The sequence below is a fragment of the Sturnira hondurensis genome, unplaced genomic scaffold, assembly GCF_014824575.4.
Source record: "Sturnira hondurensis isolate 20B ecotype Veracruz unplaced genomic scaffold, ASM1482457v3 Scaffold0021354, whole genome shotgun sequence".
NCBI classification, from domain to species: Eukaryota; Metazoa; Chordata; class Mammalia; order Chiroptera; family Phyllostomidae; genus Sturnira; species Sturnira hondurensis.
The window spans coordinates 30,753,489-30,775,507 of record NW_028093985.1 but is presented as its reverse complement, the minus strand read 5'-3'; the positions used below and the strand labels follow the sequence as shown (position 1 = coordinate 30,775,507).

The following is a 22,019-nucleotide window of genomic DNA, read 5'->3' as shown; positions in this document are numbered from 1 at the left end:
CACAGAGGTGGTCACTGAAGCCAGGGGAGAAGGAGGGATTGCAGAGGGACAACATATAAAAAGAGAAAGGGACAGGCCTGGGGCTAAGCCTTAAGAGCTCTGATTATTTAATGGCTAGTTAACTATAAGAGATAAAAGAACTGCCCAAGAGGAGGAAAGAAAACCTACTGAATGTGAGAAACCTGGCTAGACAGTGTTTTAGGAAGTGACAACGGTCAGTGTCCAATGCTGCTGAAAGGCGAAGTAAGTGAACAACTGAAAACATACGCTGCATCTCCACCGGCAAAAGTGTATGATGGAGGCTGACGCCAGACTGAAATGAATTCAGTGTAAGAGGAAAGAGATGAAATAAACTCATCTCATAAACTCTGGCTCACAGGGTAAGGGAGACAGTACAGTAGTGTAGGGAAATTAGAAATAAGAGTCTGAGTGAGGGCGATTTTAAGTTTTAATGGGAGAAAATAAAGTGTTCAAAAGTGACCAGAAAGGATTTCCTATGAGGGGCAGGGAGGAATACAGAGGAAGAATGCCTGCTAACAGGATCCTGAAGGGAGAGATTAGGCCAAGTTACAAGGACAAGTGGAGGGACTGACCTACGATGAAAGGAAGGTGAACAGCTCTACTGCAACGTGAGGGAAGAAAGGGAGGGAGCTGATGCTCGGTATCTAGAACTGTGAGCAGTGTCGAATGGGTGTTCTCTCTGTAAAGAAGACGTCGAGGTCACTGGCTGAAGTAGCAGGAAAGACTTGCAATGGTGAGTGGAGAAAGGGGGAGAGAGAAGTAAGAGAAAAAGAGCCATGTCTAGGGCGACATGAGATGGTAGTCGGGAATTTACAAAGGAGTCTGAGGAGCTCCACTGGCCCTTGAAGCAGCACAATGTCAGACAGGTTCGTGTCCTGACACGTCAGAGCTTCGGCGAGACCTTAACATGGAATGCTGGACCTTTGCTTTGAAGAATGAAAACTGAACAAGAAGACAGACAAGTAAAACCATTTCCAATAGATGAGTTCTAAGGTGAGAATAAAGACACCAAGGTTTCAATTCAATTTTACTAATCAAACTTATTCCCCTAAATATGTCACTAAGCTGTATTCTTTAACTCATCTCTTTCAAAAGTAATTTCAGCAGATTTCACCCAAAGTGATTCCTTAACCTTATTTTTTATCTACATAAGAAAAAAATTAAAATGACCTACATGCAAGTCTTACCATATAAACATATATACACAAACATATACATATAAGTATATATGTACACATACATGTACACATGTACATATACATACAAGTATATATGTATATACGTGTGTGTGTATATATAAAACAGAAGTTCTCTTTCTTGTGAATATCAAATAAGTGTTATAAACATATCTCGATATTAAAAATTGTAAAAAGTAAAAAAGTAGAAAAATCATTCATTTCAAATTGTGGGTGACAAGTTATTTTTTTCCTACCGTACTGACGGCATTTCTTTTTTCTAGTAGAATTCGAAACAAATTAGCTGTAATCTTGTTATCATGGACACCTTGCTCAAGGCCACGATTATCATCTTGCATGAGTCTTCGGTCCATGATAACTTCAATCTGACCTATGGAACGAACACAGAAACTGGCCAGGGTTATTTAATACAGACATTGAGGATCAAGCAAGTACAGGCACGGCCTCGATTTAAGTTTCTCCTCTAGTCAAGGACACAGACCTATACAACGCACAGTATCATGGGCTTTTTCTCAATAATGGCTTAAAGTAACCAGTATATATTCATACTACATGATTTATATTTCTGCTTTTCTGCATTAATGTCCAGTAAAAACTAAGAAATTTAAAACAGGACTGACCAAAATTAAAATTTTTAAAAAAGAATTAACCTAAAATTAAAAAAATTAATCTAAAGAGTAAATTAAGCCTCCAAAATTTTTGGTGTCAGCATTTGGAATATAAAAATGTTTATGAGGTTCATTACAAAATTAACATCTCACATGAAGTAACAAAACAAACATAGATGGGCAGGACCGACATGGGACTTGAAATAAGGTTTAGGTTACTTACTACGTGGTAGTCTTCTGAAGAAGCCTTAGGGTTTGGTAACTCCTACCCTGAAACCCCTCCCTCCCTAACACTATGTGACGGCATCACCACAGTCCTGTCTCTTCTGGCTCAAAAAGGGGTCACAGGTGGGTCCTTCATTTGCTGTGCAATAATGCCACATATCCTCTAATTTAAATAGTAAGCTAATGGTTAGGTTATGAGAGTACAAACTAAAAAGCCAAACAAAAAAAGAAACCTAGTCATAGTTATATATTTGAGATTATACTAACCTCCCCAAACTTATATACTTTAAAAATATATGTATATTTATCCATCCATTCAGCAAATTCAAATTTGTTACTTATTAAATGATCATTCAGCATAAAAGAACAATACATAAAAGATTTTAATAACTATTACTCTTACATAGTCAAAACAACTCTTTCTTTTTTCTTAGTTTGGGTATCCAGTATATAACATGACCAGTGTTAGTTAGAATTTTCATTGTTACTACCTTCGTATTTTATAAGACAACTGTCTAGAACTTGCTCCTCAGCCTCTGGGACTAATTGTCTCCATGCCTCTGAAGACAATTAGAGTTTGATCACTTCACACCCAAATTAGTACATCAATCTCTTAGCAATTACTCTTTCCCCTGCCTCCAAATGTCAGTCCATATAATAAGTAAAAATAATCATTTCCTGGACTGTACTCAAAAAATTATTTTTATGTTTGTAGCTATTCAAACTCTAGGGTGTTTGGGTGCCCACGGCAGGGGCAGGGAGCTTTATTTTTCAGCTTATATCTATCAGGGAGGGGAGGTAACACTGCTTGGTCCATGACTGCTTGAGTCCTCATGACTCATCCTCTGTTTGGAGCCTACCTTTGAGAATTTAAGGCAGGGTTTAAAAATGAGTAGGTCAAGAGTCACATCTGGCACAAAGATGTTTTATGCTCTGATACTGAAAAAATTAAGTCAACATTTACAGATTGGGCAACTTCACATAAAATTCCAGATTTCTGGGCTCTTCAAAACCCAAAACATTTGGCAACACTGGGCCCCTTCCCAGGGAGACTGCATACTGGGCCTGCGCAGTGGCTGCCCCACTGGACATGCCCTCGCCAATTTGCTCAAGTCCCATCACCCTGACCGAATCCCTCATATGAGGACATTATTAGTTTTACAACTGCACTCACGTCTTTATGACATGAGTTCATAATTTTGTCTAATAAACGCCACAAAGAAAAATGGGAAGTAGTATGTTCTGTGTGTGTGTGCAAGTACAGAATGTATATATGTGCCTAATATAAAAAGTAGGTTTGTGCCCAAGGATGCACCAGGCACCTGCACTCACTTGTTTGCCTGGTTCCTCAAGATGCTCACTCATCTTTGGCAACTCTTTGCATGTACAGAAGACCAACTGACAGCTCATAAATGATCATTAAAAGTATGTATCATAAAAGACAAAAGCCTCCCAACTGAAACTTTTAAAAAAATTAATCAGTACCTACTATTTCCTTTCTCCATCTCATTCTTTGTTTTGGAATCCTTATAGTCATGTCTGTCACCTCTTTCTCCCCGCCTTTTCCATCTCCGTTTGTTTTTTCAGGGGGTAGTGCAGAAGAATGAGATGCAGAGAAGGACCTTCATTTGAACTGTAACCATTCACCTGTAGAAACTTATCTGAGGTTCTGCACCCACTTAATCATGGCAATAGCCCATTCTGCAAACAACGGGCCATCAGGAAAGGTAAATTATCTTGAAAAACAGTCAGTTTCACAGAATTTTAGGTCTCTGTTCTTTACCTAAGATTAAATTAATCTATCACTTAATGCTGTTCTCACAAAAACCAAAGTTAACTAATAGTCTGGTTCTCAAAAGAAAGTTGGTGACTGGAGGTAACTGATACATGTGACCAGCAGAAAAACTATGCACTGGGAACTGAAACTTACGGGAGGAAAAAAGTCTAAACAATACACACCACTTTTCAAACTGGATACACCTAAAGACTGAGCAGATAGCAGAGTCAAGCGATGCTCGGCATCCTGGATATAAGCCATTGTGGTCATCGGGTACACATTTGCTTGAAGAGGCAATTTGCTCATTGTCATTCTAGGCTGAATCTGTAAGGCCATACAATTCTCTTTTTTAAAAACAATTGAGTGATATTTACATATGTACTTTAAAAAATTAGTATTGACTATAGATGACTTTTCCTTCTAAAGAGAAAAATGAATAGCTTCCTTTATTGTTTAAGGTTAGAACTAATTTAAAACATAAAATGTTCTGCAAAACAATATGAAAAAAAATCACAAGGATCTGAGAAAACAATTTTAAAGAGGGAGATTTAGAACCCATCCAGATTTTTAAAATAAGCATTCCTATTTAAATTCAGAATAAATATCCTTAACAAAAGTCTCCAATATTTACATAAAAATTACAAAAGTATCAAGTATTCATTTCTCATCTAAATCTAACATACTGCTTTTGTAATGAATGCTAAGCATAATAGCTCTTTATCCTCTTTCAAGAAATACATCTTATAATTCTTCTTCTAAAATCAGTTTTAATGAATGCCCTATATCTCCCCATCAAATCCTCTAACATATTATATTATAATAATCAAATGCATATTTACATTAAAAAACTATTCAATGCTTACTCTTCTTGCTTGGTTTTGATGTAGTTTCAAATTTCAATTTTCTTAGTCTAGTATCTGAATGCATACAACTCAAGTCTAACTTTAGAGACTCACTCTAACATCAGGAGAAGACATTAAACTGAGACTGCTATCAGGAATCTTATTTACACCACATAATAATGCCATCTCTCCTTTAAACTCATAAAAGTTTGACATGAAACTCAACCAAAGAAGTTAATCTAATAGTTAACATGTGTTGAGTACCCACTAATGCCAGGCATGGTGCTGGGAATTTCACAGACAAGATTCTCAATCCTCACAACTGTGCAGTATGTCTTTCAACTTACTGGTTGTACTGAACAGTATCCCTGCATATTCATGTTCACTCAGAACCTATGAATGTGATTTTATTTTGAAATAGAGTCCCTGCTGGTGTAATCAAGCTAATACTGGATTAGGCTGGGCTGTAATCCAATGATTGCTGTCCTTATAAGGGGAGGAAAATTAGGACACAGAAGGATACATATGGAGACACAAGAAGACAGCATGTGGCAAGTGGAGGCACACACTGAAGCTGATGTGCCTACAAAGCAAGGAGTACCAATGGTGGCCTGAAGCCACCAGAAGCCAGAAGAGGCAAGGAAGGCTACTTCCCTACAGCATCTGGAGGGAGTGAGGCCCTGCTGACACCTGGATGTTGGAGTTCTGGTGTTCAGAACTGTGAGGGAATACATTTTTGTTGTCTGAAGCCACCCAGTTTGCGGTAATATTTACCACAGTCCCCAGAAATTAATACACTGGTGAAGAAACAACTATAAAATATTAAAAATGTTTTTAAAAAAGCTAGCTTAGGGGGTTGGGCTGGAATGGGGGTAAAAAGGTAGAACACTGTACTTGAACAATAATTAAAATTTAAAAAAATAAATCATTCACACACACACACACACAAAGCTAGCTTAAAAGAATTCTCCATTTCCCCTTTACAATCCTGATCTTCCATTCCAGTGAACTCATACACTCATAAAAAGGACATTTAAAACTCACAACGGTGCAGCTGTTACCCTGACACCCTACCTGTAGGTCTAGAGCTCTAGTCTTGCCCAAGTCCCACTCTTTCCAAACCTAATAAAAGAGCCTATTTTAAAAGCAGAAATACTTAGGTTACAGACTCAAAAATAATATTTTCCTATTTATTCAAATGTTCAATCCTTAAAAAGAAAATTCAAATTTTTGTTAATTTTTACTAAGTTTCTTCATTCATGTATACACCCATACATACAAATAATTGCTTCTAGTAGATTTTAAGAAAAGCCTTTTGCATATAAAAAATGAATCACCATAGAGCACGAGCTTCATTTGAAAATCAAACAGCTGTAGTAAGATTAACATGTTAATTCAAAATGTATGTTGCAATTTTTAGGCTTTGGACAAGGTTTAAATTTAACTTCTGCAGGAAATTGTAGAAGAGAAAATTATCACAATCCTGTCTACTCATCTCAGTTGAAAATCAGACAAAGTAAAAGCATTTGTTGTGAAATTATTTCTATTCATAGCCAGAAATTTCCAAAATGCTAGTGTGTCAAAAAGATACTGTTTAAAAGTATTATTTTAAAGACATATTGTCACACATATACACTCTGAATAGAGATTTAGATAACAATCAAAAGAGTTCTACTAAATTAGAGAGCTGACAATCTGAAATGTTTATATAAATCAATTTTCTCATTAGTTCAAAAAATTTTGATTAAATACATATCTACTCACATTCCTAAGCAAATGTTTGTATTGTACGTTTATATACATAGATAGTGTATAAAGGTACACACACATGCACCCCAATAAAAAAGGAAAAAAGTTTTCCTAAAATTTAAAAGAGCCTATTATTAGTTCATATATTTACATGAACTAATTTATTCATATTTATATAAATATTTATATTTTTTATATATAGAATAAACTTAATATGCATAGGTCAATTTCCTATGAAGAAAAAAGATATAATCCATCAATCGCTAACCATGTTTCCTTACTATTTGATAAATTCATATACATTTTGACATCAATGTAGTTAACATGCACAATATTCACCAAATCTTCCTTTGAAAAAATAAATTCTTACAAATAGATGATCTATAAAATACTGTCAGATACTTGTCATAATTTTGGAAATCTGGTTAATACAGAACCTATAAGTAGCTGTTAAAATTCAATTCAATTTCAGAACTGAAATTTTAAAAAATAATTTGCAACCTTAAGCATATTTTTCAAAGGATCCAAAATTAACTGGCCCATTACCATATATAAAAGTTATGCACTAACATAATAACCATTACTTAGACATTATAAAGAAAAATTACCTGGTATCCATTTAGGTCCGTATAAAATCTGTTTTGGCTGTTTATGTTAGAAGAAATTCTCATTGCAATCTCACGGTTATGTTCTTTTCGGATGTCCACAATATTGGAAACTTCCACAGACTGCCCGTCTATTCCTAAATGTAAAAGAATATACACAATAGAAGGAAATTAATTAACTGACCACTTTTCTTAAATATACTATCCAGGACACCCTCCAAAGTCATATATATTGCCCTGTTCTCTATCTACTATCTCTACCATCTCTCATATGCTAAATAGTGTCCCAATTCACCCTTTTTTCTTTTTAATATCCGATGGCAGATAACATTTATTCAGAAGACATAACTTAACAACTTAATAGAAGGATGAATAAGTTGGTGGAGATAAATGTAGATGAAATATAACATGCAAATGATTCTCCATTGAGTTCTTGAGGGGAAAGAGGACATTAAATGAGGAAAGGCCAGCCCCACTGCAGGTCAGTCCACCTCTTGCCTGCACACCGTCATGCCCCAGCGGAGCCATTAGAGCCTACTCCTTCACACATTCTCCTTACACACTGGTAATTATGAGCAGTGACATTTATACTATGTTGGTCCAAGAGACAGTGTACTACTGTCCATGATCTACATCTAGGAAAAGAGACAGGAGATCCAATGAGATGATTTATGGCTGGAACTAATATTACTATACTAGTACTCTGGAGTATAATCTGGAGAGCTCCCCAGATATTAAATCAATTTTAACTGATTTTGGTATCTCTTAGGGCCCCTTGTTATAAAGTGATTCATTGTGCCCTTTGCTATATAAAGCAGAGGACAGCTTGAAGAAGTCCCAGATGTGTCAGACATTTCTTTTTTCTGATTAAGCCTAAAGTGTTTACTAATTTCCGTCATGCTGACCTAACTGCACTGTCAGATTCTCAGTGAAGGCTTGGGTCTATTTCAGAGATGGAGTGAGGAGTTATGGAAAAACCCAATATTCTATGTAGATTAAGTATGTAGAAGAGATATTATGGGGTCTTCAAAGAAAGAGAGCAATTAAGAAAATGGTCCAGCCCTGGCTAGTGTAGCTCAGTGGATTGAGCATGGACCTGCGAACCACATGATCACGGTTCGATTCCCAGTCAGGGCACGTGCCTGGGTTGCAAGCCAGTTCCCAGCAGAGGACTCATGAGAGGCAACCATACATTGATATTTCTCTCCTTCTCTCCTTCCCTTCCTCTCTAAAGATAAATAAATAAAATCTTAAAAAAAAGAAAGTGGTCCAAAGAGGAAAGACGGGCCCTACTTCATACAGCTTAAGTTTTTTGAGATTGTAAGACACTTACTGAACACTTCCCTGAAGTTGTTATTCATTACCTATTTCTCCCTACTCTTCACATGCAATCTGTCACTCTGTGCTGAGAACCAGCACTCTTTAGACAGAGGGCTATGTAAGAAAAAGTAGGGAGGGGAAGAAGGAAGTAAGGAACACTTTGTAGGAGCCAAGAAAAATCTCCAGAGCTTATAGAAGGTGACAGGAAACAGTGAAAGAACAGAAGTTTGAACCTGTAAGATTTGTGGGAAAAAATGTAAATGCAGCTTGTCCAGACACTATAGATTTATGTGAAAATAACACTGGAAATTATAAAGCATAAATAATAACATGGTGACCATACTAAACAGGCTGAAGGATTTTCAAAATGCTCACAGAAGTTCTTTTGTGGTACATGCTGCTCTTCCAACTTAACAACCTCAATGAGAGGTAACCAGTCCCTAACTCTGTTCGGAAAGCTATTATGAGTATGGTTTTTATGGACAGAGAAAAGGGGTGCCTTTTCTCCTTGCTTTATGGACATAATCTGGATCACTAACCTCTGTGAGTTAAACACACACACATGTATTTCCTTCTGAGAATTACCAGAAGAACCTGCCAAGACAGCTGATCCAAATATATCTCCCCTATTATTGGGAAATTTAAAACAATCACACACATTGATGACAGAATAATGGTATCTTCTTTGAATTAGGAAATGTATTACTTTAAGTGCAATTTTCATTTCAGAATGCTTAGATTTAACCAGAATATTGTTAAAGAATCAGGTGATTGTATACTGAATTCTAATGGACAAGCTTCTACAAATACACCAAAATGCTCCAAACAGAGCACAGAGCACCGACACAACAGCGCTGATGCAGCAATGGGGAAACAGAGGCTGACAAGTAAACCCCACTTGCTGTAGCACCTGTAGGGTGTGTAGCACTGCTTTGTGTACTCCCCATTCTAGACGGGATAGTTTCAGTGGTCAACAAAATACAGGAAATGAAATAAAGCCTTAACAAAGGAGACCATCATTAACTTCAAGTCAGGTATCTCTGGAAAATATTTACAGAAAACATGCTTCAGAAAGTATTAATAATTTCATATTACCTCCAGCAACAATAAATTATTTCCATTAAGAAATTCATCTTTCTCAAGTTCAGTATTATGCCCAGATCCTGTTGTGGCAACAAATACTTAAAGCTCCCTTAAAAGCAGCCTCTATATCCATTCAAAATTCAGTGACATTAATTAAATTCTTTGCCTGAACAGACTTTAAAAATAAGATCAAACCTAATGTACGTATATGGACAAGCCTGTAATGGTAATAAAAGCAAAGAGGTATCCCTGAGTTCTCAAAGATAATATTTTGCTTTTAAAACAGAATATGTGTGAGGGAGAGAAAGGCTGTTCACTTATTCTGTGTCAAGAATCCCCGAAGGAGTACATACCATGCCATTCCCAGAGAAGCTCACGGGACTGAGGGGTGAGCTCCCTGGGAAGCAGGCGTACAGACCCAGTGATTCCAGTGATCTGCTAGGCCTTTGCGATATGTAGCAGCAAAGGGCACTTTTATCAAAGTAGTTCTACCCGAGCATGAATGGCTAGGGCTTCAATCCTGGGAAAGAAAATAGCACGTACTTCATAAAAGTAGTCTACGGGGGGGCAGCAGGGTGATGCCATTCCCAGGTTACAACAAAGAGAAATTAAGTTCCTTCTTGCTGCTTATGCCTTAAAGGAGAATGAAGATTGTTCATCCTATCTAACAGGTGCAAACTGACCAAAACACTATGGCTCAAGAAGAACAGCTCAAAGCCCCAGAGCCAATACTGCTAAGTGACCAAGAGAGAGCCAACCTATCAGATGCACAGTTCAAAATACTGGTGATCAGGAGGCTCACAGAACTGGTTGATTTTAGTCACAAATTAGATGAACAAATGAAGGCTAAACTAAGTGAAATGAAGAGAAATGCACAGGAAACCAATAGTGATGGGAATAAAATCAATCAAGTGGACCAGAAGGAAGAAAAAAATGATCAAAAGAAAAGAATGAAGAAACAAGAATTCAAAAAATGAGGAGAGGCTTAGGAACCTCCAGGACATCTTTAAATGCTCCAACATCCGAATTATAGGGGTACCAAAAGGGGAAAAGAAACAGCCATGAGTGGAAAACTTATTTGAACAAATAATAAAGGAGAACTTCCCCAATCTGGCAAAGGAAATAGACTTTCAGGAAATCCAGGAAGCTCAGAGAGTCCCAAAGAACTTGGACCCAAGAAGGAACACACCAAGGCACATCATAATTACATTAGCCAAGACTAAAATGAAGGAGAGAATCCTAGAAGCAGCAAGAGACAAGGGGAAAGTCACCTACAAAGGAGTTCCCATCAGACTGTCAGCAGATTTCTCAAAAGAGACCTTCCAGGCAAGAAGGGGCTGGAAAGAAGTATTCCAAGTCATGAAATCCAAAGACCTACATCCAAGACTGCTCTATCCAGCAAAGCTATCATTTACAATGGAAGGGCAGATAAAGTACTTCTCAGATAAGGTCAAATTCAAGGAGTTCATCATCCATCACTAAGCCCTTATTATATGAAATGTTAAAGGGACTTATCTAAGAGAAAGAAGATAAAAATATGAACAGTGAAAGGACAGCAAAGTCACAGTTATTAACAACCACACCTAAAACAAAAGCAAACTAAGAGGACAGCTAGATCAGGAGCAGAACCATAGAAATGGAGATCACATGGAGGGTTAGCAACAGGGGAGTGGGAGGAGGAGAATGGGGGAGAAGGTGCAGAGACTAAGTAGCATAGATAGTAGGTAGAAAATAGACAGGGGGAGGGCAAGAATAGTAGGGGAAATATAGAATCTAAAGAACTTGAGACATGTGGACATAAACTAAAGGGGGGAATGGTGGGGGAGGGGTGTGCAGGGTGGAGGGGAATGAAGGGGAGGAAATGGGACAACTGTAATTGTATAATCAATAAAATATATTTTAAAAAATTGGACTTAAAAAAAAAGATTGTTCATCCTTATTAACAAAGGAAATGTGAAGTAAGAACGGAGCCAGTCCCTCAGCCGAAAGCTATAAAGAATCCAAAAGTCTTTCTTCAACTGTGTGTTTTCCTCCCTAGAACCTGTTAGCTTCTCACAGAGGCAAACTGTCTTACACACTATCTTGCATTCCAGTTTTTAACAATGGTTTGGGCATGTCGTAGGTGCTGAATCACTATTAAACAAATTTAGTTAAGATGTCCCTCATCATGCAGAAGTTAGCCAACATGGGAAGAAATGAAAAGAATGAGGTAGCTTTCTGTCCTGACCAAGACGATCTGATGGAGAAAACAAATTCAGTGCCTATAGAGCATGATAAGCTTCGTGCTGAAAACAGATACAAATGCAGTACTATGTTTTCCCGTGTGTCTGTGAATGTGTGTGAGATAGAGACAGACAGAGACAGAGAGCAGGAAAAGGACACAGGAGAAGACAGGTATCTGTGCTACCTCTCTTCAGCAGCGGAGAGAGGCCAGTCACAGATTCCAGAGAAATCACCTTCTATCTGAATGTGTGCAATTTCTGTCAAGAGGGTGTGTGTGTGTATATAATGCATTTACATACATAAAATAATTATGAAGCACTTTTTAAAAGAAGAATATTTTCTAAGAAAGCAGGGGAAAAAACTAAATGTAGGCAAGAGGTCGGGGCCAGGGTCAGGCCAGGCTGCGTCACAGGGAACATGCTTTAGGAATGCAACAGCCTCAGGGTCTTAGAGTCTCTCTCAACATGATGTTGATCTCTTCAGAGCCACCTCCTACAGGGTGGATCAGGAAGGGGCACACAGAAAAGAAAGGGCATGCAGAGCCCTCTAGACTTTGCTGCTTAGCAGCAGTCTTAAGGGAACCAGGAAGGATATTCCTGCGAGTGGAGAGGAAAACTGGAGGACAACTCTGACGTGTGCCCTATCTTGAAAAGAAGAGGTGGAGGAAACATCAAGGAGGGTGGATGACAGTGACTCTGAGGAATGCAGACGAAAAGCCTGGCGTCATGGCTCTGAGCTGCAACTGACGGACTCCGGAGAGTCCTGGGCGTCATTTCCTCTGCACAATCTACTCTCTTCACCCTCATATCAGATTTATCAGAACTGCAGAATCTCAGTTGATCTAACCCTCTCCACCTTTCCAGACCACCTTATTCACACCTAGTTTTGAAATACAGAGGATCCAGAGACAAATGAAAAGATGCTCGATATCGCTAGCTATCAGAGAAATGCAAATTAAAACCACAGTGAGATACCACTTCATACCAGTCAGAATGACCATCATAAACAAAGCAACAAACAACAAGTGGTGGAGAGGTTGTGGAGAAAAGGGGACCCTCAGTTCACTGTTGGTGGGATTGCAGACTGGTACAACCACTATGGAAAACAGTACGGAATTTTCTAAGAAAACTAAAAATGAACGTGCCTTTTGACCCAGCAATTCCACTCTTAGGAGTATATCCTAAGAACCCTGAAACACCAATCCAAAAGAACCTATGCACCCCGATGTTCATAGCAGCACAATTTACAACAGCCAAGAGTTGGAAGCAACCTAGATGCCCATCAGTAAATGACTGGATCAAAAAGCTATGGTACATTTACACAATGGAATTCTATGCTGCAGAAAGGAAGAAGGAACTCCTACCCTTTGCAACATATCATGGATGGAACTGGAAAGCATTATGCTGAGCGAAATAAGCCAGGCGGTGAAAGACAAATACCATATGATATCACCTTTAACAGGAATCTAAACAACAAAACAAACAAGCAAGCAAAATATGACCAATGACATTCAAATACGGAACAGGCTGACAGGGTCCAGAGAGGAGAGGGGAGAGAATCATAGGGGAAAAGGGGATGGACTCACATGAACAAGTATAGACACATGGACAATAACTAAGGTGGGGGGCGGAAATGGGAGGGAGGTGGGGGGGGCAGGACTGGTAATATAAAACAGAAAACTGTACTTGAACAAGAATTAAATAAAAATTAAAATAAAAAAAGAAATACAAAGTATACTTTTCCAAGGAATAGACCAAATTGATTGGACTCCACCCTCACTACATTCAAATGATTATTAACAGTGAGAGTCAGCAGCTAGGGAGAAAGAGCAAAAGAAAGCCTCATTCATGCCCAAGCAAAATCAAACTCCGTTTTTAGTGGTACTTGATGTATAATTAGGACAAATCATTAGATCAAGATGGGATAACAGCAAGTGGCCCATACTCACCTAGGAAAATGAAAAGTGACGAGAACCTTAAGAGAAGTGTTTAAATCTCTGAACAAAAGTTCAACTGGAATTTGACATACATAATATATAAAATAAATCCCCCCAAAATAGCTAAGATTGAAAATAAGGTCTTCAGTAAGTGTCCTTAACATGCAGGATCTTGATCAAAAATGGTACCTCACTATCTATATAATTGTTGTACTAATCCCTTTTCTTCAGACTGTCTGAACAGAAAAGGTGACTGAGCCCTGGTCACTTTATAGCAAAAGGAGCTGGCAAAAAAACAGAGGTTCTAGGTTTGAATATCTTCCCTCTAATTTTGAGAGAATTTTGTATTTAAATCAGGAAAAATATAAAAATACCTTTTCCACTATGTATTTACTTCTGTGACATTTTTGTGAACTTATCCAACTTAACTGGGAGGTGACACTTATGGTTATTAATGCTTAGTTCAGCACATATACCTGAAAAGCAATTCTCATAAAAATGATAAATTAAGTAGGTCAACATGAAGATGATGTTTCTAAAAATCAAACATTATCATGACTATATTTTTAAAATATTGTACTCATATCTGAAAGTACCAAGAATAAAAATGGTAATAATTCCCACAACTGGATGACCTTTTTCTCCATGTTGACTTACTCAACTTATCATCCATTATAAGATCTAATTTATCCTCTGAGGTACTTGCTGATTTCCAAGTCTGTAAATATTCACATTGATTATTTCTCCACAAGTAAAAATTTCAACATCTGCTTTCATGAATACGAATTTTCGCAAATTTCATTCCAAGTCTCAAATTTAAGAAAATGATGATGGACTACTTTGTTTTATTTACAAAGCACTGGATAAATAACTATCACTACTTATTGGTCAATTTACAATACAATAAACTAGGCACTAGTTGACATATTTTAAGCTTTTCATTTCAGTAATTCTCACAATGACATAAAACTAAATGCATAATAGGAAAGGTATAAAATTTCAATCATATGGATTGCAAATTTTAATTAAAGACTGTTCCAATTTAGTATGATATACTTGAAGGTCTAATACTTCTAAAAGATACACTAAAAAAACTGGAAGTATTCCAAGTCATGAAATTCAAAGACCTACATCCAAGACTGGGTTCTTCTTCAGAGTAAGTACACATTTGGAAAGGATGCTGATAAATGAATTCAGTAAAAGTAGCAGGATACAAAATTAAAATTAAAAAATCAGTTACATCTTTATATGCCAATATAATGACTAACATAAAGGGAAATTAAGAAAACAATTCCATTCATAATTGCTACAAAAGAATAAAATATCTCAGAATAATTCTAACCAAGAATGTAAAAGATCTGTACTTGAAAAATTATAAGACACTGAAGAAAGTAAATTACTATATAAATAACTGGAAGCACATACCATGTTTATGGATAGAAAAAATTAACATAGTTAAAATGACCATACTACCAAAGCAATCTATAGATTCAATGCAATTCCTATCAAGAGTCCAATGATGTATTTCTCACAACTAGAGAACATAACAAACATTTCAAAACTTTATATGGAACAACAAAAGACCCCACACAGCAACAGCAATCATGAGAAGGAAGAACAAAGCTGGAGGAAGCATGCTACCTAATATCAAACTATATTACAAGGTTGTAGTAATCAAAACAGCATGGTTGGCATAAAAACAGATACACAGATCAATGGAATAGAACAAAAAGCACAGAAACAAACTCACACCTTTATAATCAATTAATATTTGACAGAGGAAGCAAGCACATACATGGGCTAAAAATAGTTAATAAATGGTGTTGGGAAAATTTGACAGATACAAGCCAAAAAATGAAACTGACTGCCTTCTTACACTACATACAAGAATAAATTCAGAATGGATCAAAGACTTAAATATTAGATCACAAATCATTAATATCCTAGAAGAAAACAAAGGCAGCAAAGTCTTAGACATTACTCATAGCAATTTTTTTTACCAGATGTATCTCTCTAGGCAAGGGGAACAAATGGGATGGCATCAAACTAAAAAGTTTTTGCACAACAAAGGAAATCATCAACAAAATAAAAAGAAAACTGCCCTGGCTGGTGTAGCTCAGTGGATTGAGCGCAGGCCTGTGAACCACACGATCACGGTTCGATTCCCATTTAGGGCACATGCCTGGGTTGCAGGCCAGTTCCCAGCAGGATACTCACTAGAGGCAACCATACATTGATATTTCTCTCCTTCCATTCCCCTCTAAAGATAAGTAAATAAAATCTTAAAAAAAATAAAAAGAAAAAATAAAAAGAAAACCCACAGAATGGGAGAACATATTAGCTGATACATCTGATAAGTGGTTGATACCCAAAATGTATAAAGAACTTAGAAAACTCAACACCAAAAAAATCAAACAACCCAATTAAACAATGGGCAAAGGACCTAAATAGATACTTCCCCAAAGAGGACATACAGATGGCCAATAGACATATGAAAAGATGTCACTCACTGTCACTAATAATCAGAGAAATGCAAATTAAAACCACAATGAGATACCATCTCACACCTGTCAGAATGGTTCTCATCAATAAATTAAGTAGCAAGTACTGGTGAGGATGTGGAAAAGTGGGAACCCTTTCGCACTGTTGGTGGGAATGCAGACTGGTGCAGCCACTGTGGAAAGCAGTATGAAGACACCTCAAAAAATTAAAAATGGACCTGCCTTTTGCCCTGCAATCCTCATTCTGGGAATAATATCTGAAGGAACCCAAAACACTAATTCAAAAGAACATAAGCACCCCTATGTTCAATGCAGTGTCATATACACTCATCAAGATATGGAAGCAGCCCAAGTGTCTATCAATAGATGACTGGATAAAACAACTACGGAATATTTACACAATGGAATAGTACTTGACCACAAAAAAGAAGAAAATTTTACCCTGTGCCACAGTATGGATGGACCTGGAGAACATTATGCTAAGTGAAATAAGCCAGAGAAAGACAAATATCATATGATTTCACTCATATGTGGATTTTAATGAACAAAATGAACTAACAAGAAAAACAGAGACAGACTCATAGATGGAGAGCGGATGACAACTGGGGGTCAGGGGGCCAGGGGGTAGAGGGATTGAGCCAAAGGACAAAGGACTCATGGACATGGACAAAAGTGTCGTAATTTCTAGGGGGAGGGGTATAAGGGGACTAAATGGTAATGGAAAAAAATACAACACAATTAAATTTAAAAAAAGATACACCTTCAACGCAGCAGCTGTCAAAGAGCCCCCAGGATAACCTCTGAGTTCTGAATGTGGGTAACTAAAAAGTGCTTATAGTTCCTTAAATAACGTTCTTTTTCATTCCTGTAGAGAATAATCAGATTCAACTTATTTCAATTTTTAAAACTTTCAATTTTCAGGGAAAAACCCCTTAGCAGTCAATTGCATGATATTCCAAAAATGTCTTAATTACCTAAACCTGCCTAGCCGCAACTTACTAAATGCTTTTTACTTTTTAAAAATATATTTTATTGATTATACCATTACAGTTGTTCTATTCCCCCCCTTCATTCCCCTCCACCCGCATACTCCCTCCCCCACCCTTCTCCCCCCCTTAGTTTATAACCACGTGTCTCAAGTTCTTTGGATTCTATATTTCTCCCACTATTCTTGCCCTCCCCCCTCTCTATTTTCTACCTACCATCTATGCTATTTTCTGTGCCTTCTCCCCCCTTCTCCCCGTCCTACCCCCCTGTTGCTAACCCTCCATGTGTTCATTTCTATGGTTCCACTCCTGATCTAGCTGTCCTCTTGGTTTGCTTTTGTTTTAGGTGTGGTTGTTAATAACTGTGACTTTGCTGTCCTTTCACTGTTCATATTTTTCATCTTCTTTTTGTTATATAAGTACCTTTAGCATTTCATATAATAAGGGCTTGGTGATGATGAACTCCTTGAACTTGACCTTGTCTGAGAAGCACTTTATCTGTCCTTCCATTCTAAATGAAAGTTTTGCTGGATAAAGCAATCTTGGCTCTAGGTCTTTGGATTTCATGACTTGGAATACTTCTTTCCAGCCCCTTCTTGCCTGGAAGGTCTCTTTTGAGAAATCCGCTGACAGTCTGATGGGTACTCCTTTGTAGGTGACTGTCCCCTTATCCCTTGCTGCTTCTAGGATTCTCTCCTTCATTTTAGTCTTGGCTAATGTAATGATGATGTGCCTTGGTGTGTTCCTTCTTGGGTCCAACTTCTTTGGCACTCTCTGAGCTTCCTGGATTTCCTGGAAGTCTATTTCCTTTGCCAGACTGGGGAAGTTCTCCTTTATTATTTGTTCAAATACGTTTTCCACTCGTGGCTGTTTCTTTCCCCCTTCTGGTACCCTTATAATCCGGATGTTGGAACGTTTAAAGATGTCCTGGAGGTTCCTAAGCCTCTCCTCATTTTGTTGAATTCTCATTTCTTCATTCCTTTCTGGTCGGATGTTTCGTTCTTCCTTCTGGTCAACTCCCTTGATTTGAGTCCCAGTTTCCTTTCCATCGCTATTGGTTTCCTGTGCATCTCCCTTCATTTCAATTAGTTTAGCCTTCATATGTTCCTCCAATTTGTGACTGTATTTTACCAATTCTGTGAGCATCCTGATAAATAGTGTTTTAAATTGGGCTTCTGAGAGGCTGGCAATCTGTTGGTTGCTTAGAGTTATTGGCTCTGGGACTTTGATTTCTTCTTGTGCCATCTTTTGGGCTGTTTGTGCCTGTTACGTAGCAGGATTGGAGCCCTAGGGGTTCACCAGAGCAGGGCAACTCAGTCACTGGGTTGTGACGCTGTATGTGGGGGCAGGGTCAGAGAGGGGCAATGGCGTCCCAACTGCTGTCTCCTGCCGCAGCCCCCACAGGTGTGGCAGTTGCCACCGTCACCGGGGCCTGTGCGTTTTGTCCCACTGCAGGCGAGTGTGCCACCACCGTCAGCCCTCGCCCCCTGGGGCTTGCGTGGTCCGTCTCACTGTGCGAGAATGTGCGACTGCGGTCAGTCTGCCCCACACCCTGACTGGGTCCGGGCCACTTGAACGCCTAGGTCTGGGGATCCTTCCTGCCCGACCCTGCTCTGCTGCTGTCTCCGCCCCTCTTACTGTCCCCATCGAACCGTTAGTTGTAGTCGGACTTCCGTATAATTCAATTTTCTGGTTTGTGGCTGTGTCTTTGTTCTTCAACCTTTGTTGTATTCAAACTTGGTTGTGGGAGAAGGCACAGTGTTTCCACCTATGCCTCCATCTTGGCGGAAGTCCTAAATGCTTTTTACTCTTAAATCACCCTAATACTATCAATATGGAATGTAGTCCTGGGGTGACAAATGAGCAATTGATTACAAACCATTTTAATATCCTCATGACTCTTTTTATGGAAATAAAAGCAACTTCGGCAAAGCTCTGAGAACTTGTTTACAGTGGGAGGGCTCCAGGGGTAGGAATCCCAGATTCCAGTGAAATTAGAAGATGAATTTAGAAGCAGGGAGGGAGTCAAGCACCAGAGAAACTTTGTGACACTAAGTTTTGTGAAGACCTAATTGGCCATCTAGGCTTTCTACAGTTTAAGTAACAAAGTCTACAGTTTGCTTTGAGGTGAAATTAAGGGTTTGGATCTCTAATTCCAATGTGATTTTCTTATATGTTCCATTAGATGAAGTTCATGTTGACTCTGTAGAAGTCAAGGGTCATATTATTAATCTGTTTTTGTTATAAATTCAAAAAAAACTAAGCAACCTCTCTTTGCTAAATATGCCCATGCAATGAAAATGTCATTTCAGCTAAAGGAAGGTCTTTTCTTCCATACTTTTTGATGGCAGTTCATTACATTTTACCTCCAGGCTACTTGCTTTCTTTTAGCAAGATCCATTACATATAGTGTAATATGTTGGCGGGAAACAGGCAAAAGTATTGCTTTTAAGATATTTCTCCTAAGGGGTGAAACATATAGACTCACTTGCTCATGAACACATACCTACATTGGAGAACATAGTCTTGGGGTGCAGGAAGCAAATAAACCCCGAAGGTACATAATTACAACAGATCTGGAACCTAAACCTTGTGCCACTGAAAATGTACATGACACATTGGTAACCCATAGCAACCTAATTCTTCAAAGTGGCTGCTGATGTCAGAAAACTAGGGCACCAAAGTCTAATAATTACAGCTCTGAAGACAAATGAAGCCATGGCTAGCTGATGTCACTTACTGATCACCGTGTCACTGCAAGGCATATACTTTCTGCCATGGTACAGTGTCAATATAACACAAGTGAATACAGGGGCTTCTATTTGTATCATATTCTATCTTCAAACCCCAAAATTAATGACAAAAGCTAAAATAGCCTATTTGGTAACATTTAAAGCTTCAATTTAATGAAAGAAAATTACACTACAAGAAAAATTAACCCCCACCCCTTCCATCTTTTCCTCTGGAAAAAAATTTATTTGCTACAATCTAAATAATCTTTTAGAAACCATAAAACAGTTCCAAAAGGGCATTCATTCAATTATAGTCTCTGTTACTATAGATTTCTTACCTGACATAAGGCAGAGTATTATGTTTCATTAGCAATTTCTAAAACTGTTCTGATCTTTTGGAGCTTTTAAAGCTGGTGAGCACAAGATTTCCTCTAACAATATTTATAGAAATCGTTTGAATGGAAATATCTAAACCATAATGAAAAGAAAAACACAGTGGTTTTTCATAGCTTAAGTGATGTTAAGACAAGAGACTTTAAACTGTACCTCTTACTATTTTCATCATCCAGAGAGCACAAAAATGGAGGAACTAAAGTTAAGTATCAAACCAAAAACAAAACTGGCAGTCAGGTGGAACCTAGGTCTCCTAACTCAGTTTGTTTCAAGATCAGTACTAATTCTTTGATAGCTACACCTAACTGACTACTTAGTCTTTCTATAGTTTAAGAAAATGAGTCTTACACAGTTCATAGAATTTGGAAAGTGTTGTTTTGATTTTGTTCTTGATTTTTTTTTCTTCTTAAGCAACAGTTACTTTGGGGAGATGAGTCAAATGACTATTAAATAAAGAGTTTAAGAAATATGAGGGTATTTTGTCAGGTTTGCATTACTTTGGTCTTTTAAAAGAATGTTTGAAGTGAACAGAATTTGACCCTCAAAGACAGTCAGCCCATAATATTAACTCATTTTCTATTTACCCTTGTTGCTAAGATAATAATGTCTTTTATATAATTAGCTGTGTATGCACATGCATGTGTGTGTGTGTAACAGTGACCCACTAATTGAAAGCCATATCTGACATAATTTCCATGGTATAAAATATAAAAAAATAAGATACACTTTTTAGATCTTAAAAACAAAGTTTTTAGGCCCTGGCTGGTGTAGCTCAGTGGATGAGCGTGGGCCTGCAAACCACACGATCGAGGTTCGATTCCCAGTAAGGGCACATGCCTGGGTTGCAGGCCAGTTCCCAGCAGGGGACTCATGAGATGCAACCATACACTGATATTTCTCTCCTTCCCTTCCCCTCTAAAGATAAATAAATAAAATCTTTAAAAAAGAAAACAAAAACAAAAACAAAGTTTTTAGTTAATGAGTTCATAACTAAGACAAATATTATGGTAAGAAAGAGAATATATATAGAAAAAAACGTGTATACAGGGAACAGTTAAATGTTTTACCATTTTTTATTATCGAAGGGTAAATATTATATTTTAAATTTACAATAAGTAAGATGCCAAGTTTGGAAAGAGTATTATATTATCTTCAAAATCCACCTGCTATTTCATTAAAAACAACACAGGACAAGCAAGCATTCAAGAACCAGTGCACATACGTTTTACAACTGCATTTCTGTGTTTCTTACCCTGTATGTTGTACAGTCGGACACTGTGGGTAACATGTTCAAAAAAGCAAGTCACCTCCGAATAAAACCTTCCACGCTGCACTCTGACAAGGGGCTGGGTTGTGTAAACATAAGGCTAAAGAGGAAATGACATATTTAAGAAAAATAGTTGGCTTTTAATTTTTCCAAGAAATGTGTATAATAGTTTTCAAAATGGCAAGTACATATCACCTGATATTTGCAATTTTAAGTAAAAACCAAACCTTGCAAAGTATAATATGCATTTCCTATAAAAATTAAATATAAGATTTTTCATTACACAAAAATTAGTAAAATAGAAAATAAAAATGTTACAGCTTGACTGGCCTAGATCTACACACATTTCTCCCAGCTACAAAACATTTTGATCCAACTCCCTCTAAATACATTGTCCATATGTTATTTATTAGAAAGAGCAGTATCGTTCTACAGTAGTGACATTTCCCCAGGCAAATATGTGTTATAACCACAGCCCCCTGATGTTCAGGGATTGGGGCAGGTGGCAAGGAAGACCACAGGGAGTCATCTAAGCAAACAGGAAGCCGGATTCAG

General features: G+C 37.7%; 1 protein-coding gene across 1 annotated transcript in view; it reads right to left on the bottom strand.

The window, feature by feature from the left end:
• Positions 1 to 22,019, bottom strand: part of MAN2A1 (mannosidase alpha class 2A member 1) — a 166,612-nt gene that overhangs the window by 20,315 nt on the left and 124,278 nt on the right. The window contains exons 16-19 of the mRNA XM_037032276.1: positions 21,450 to 21,564; positions 7,027 to 7,160; positions 4,010 to 4,151; positions 1,454 to 1,587 (exon numbers count right to left, since the gene is read on the bottom strand). Of these exons, the coding sequence (XP_036888171.1) occupies positions 1,454 to 1,587; positions 4,010 to 4,151; positions 7,027 to 7,160; positions 21,450 to 21,564 (525 nt within the window). The remainder of the gene's footprint in view (positions 1 to 1,453; positions 1,588 to 4,009; positions 4,152 to 7,026; positions 7,161 to 21,449; positions 21,565 to 22,019) is intronic.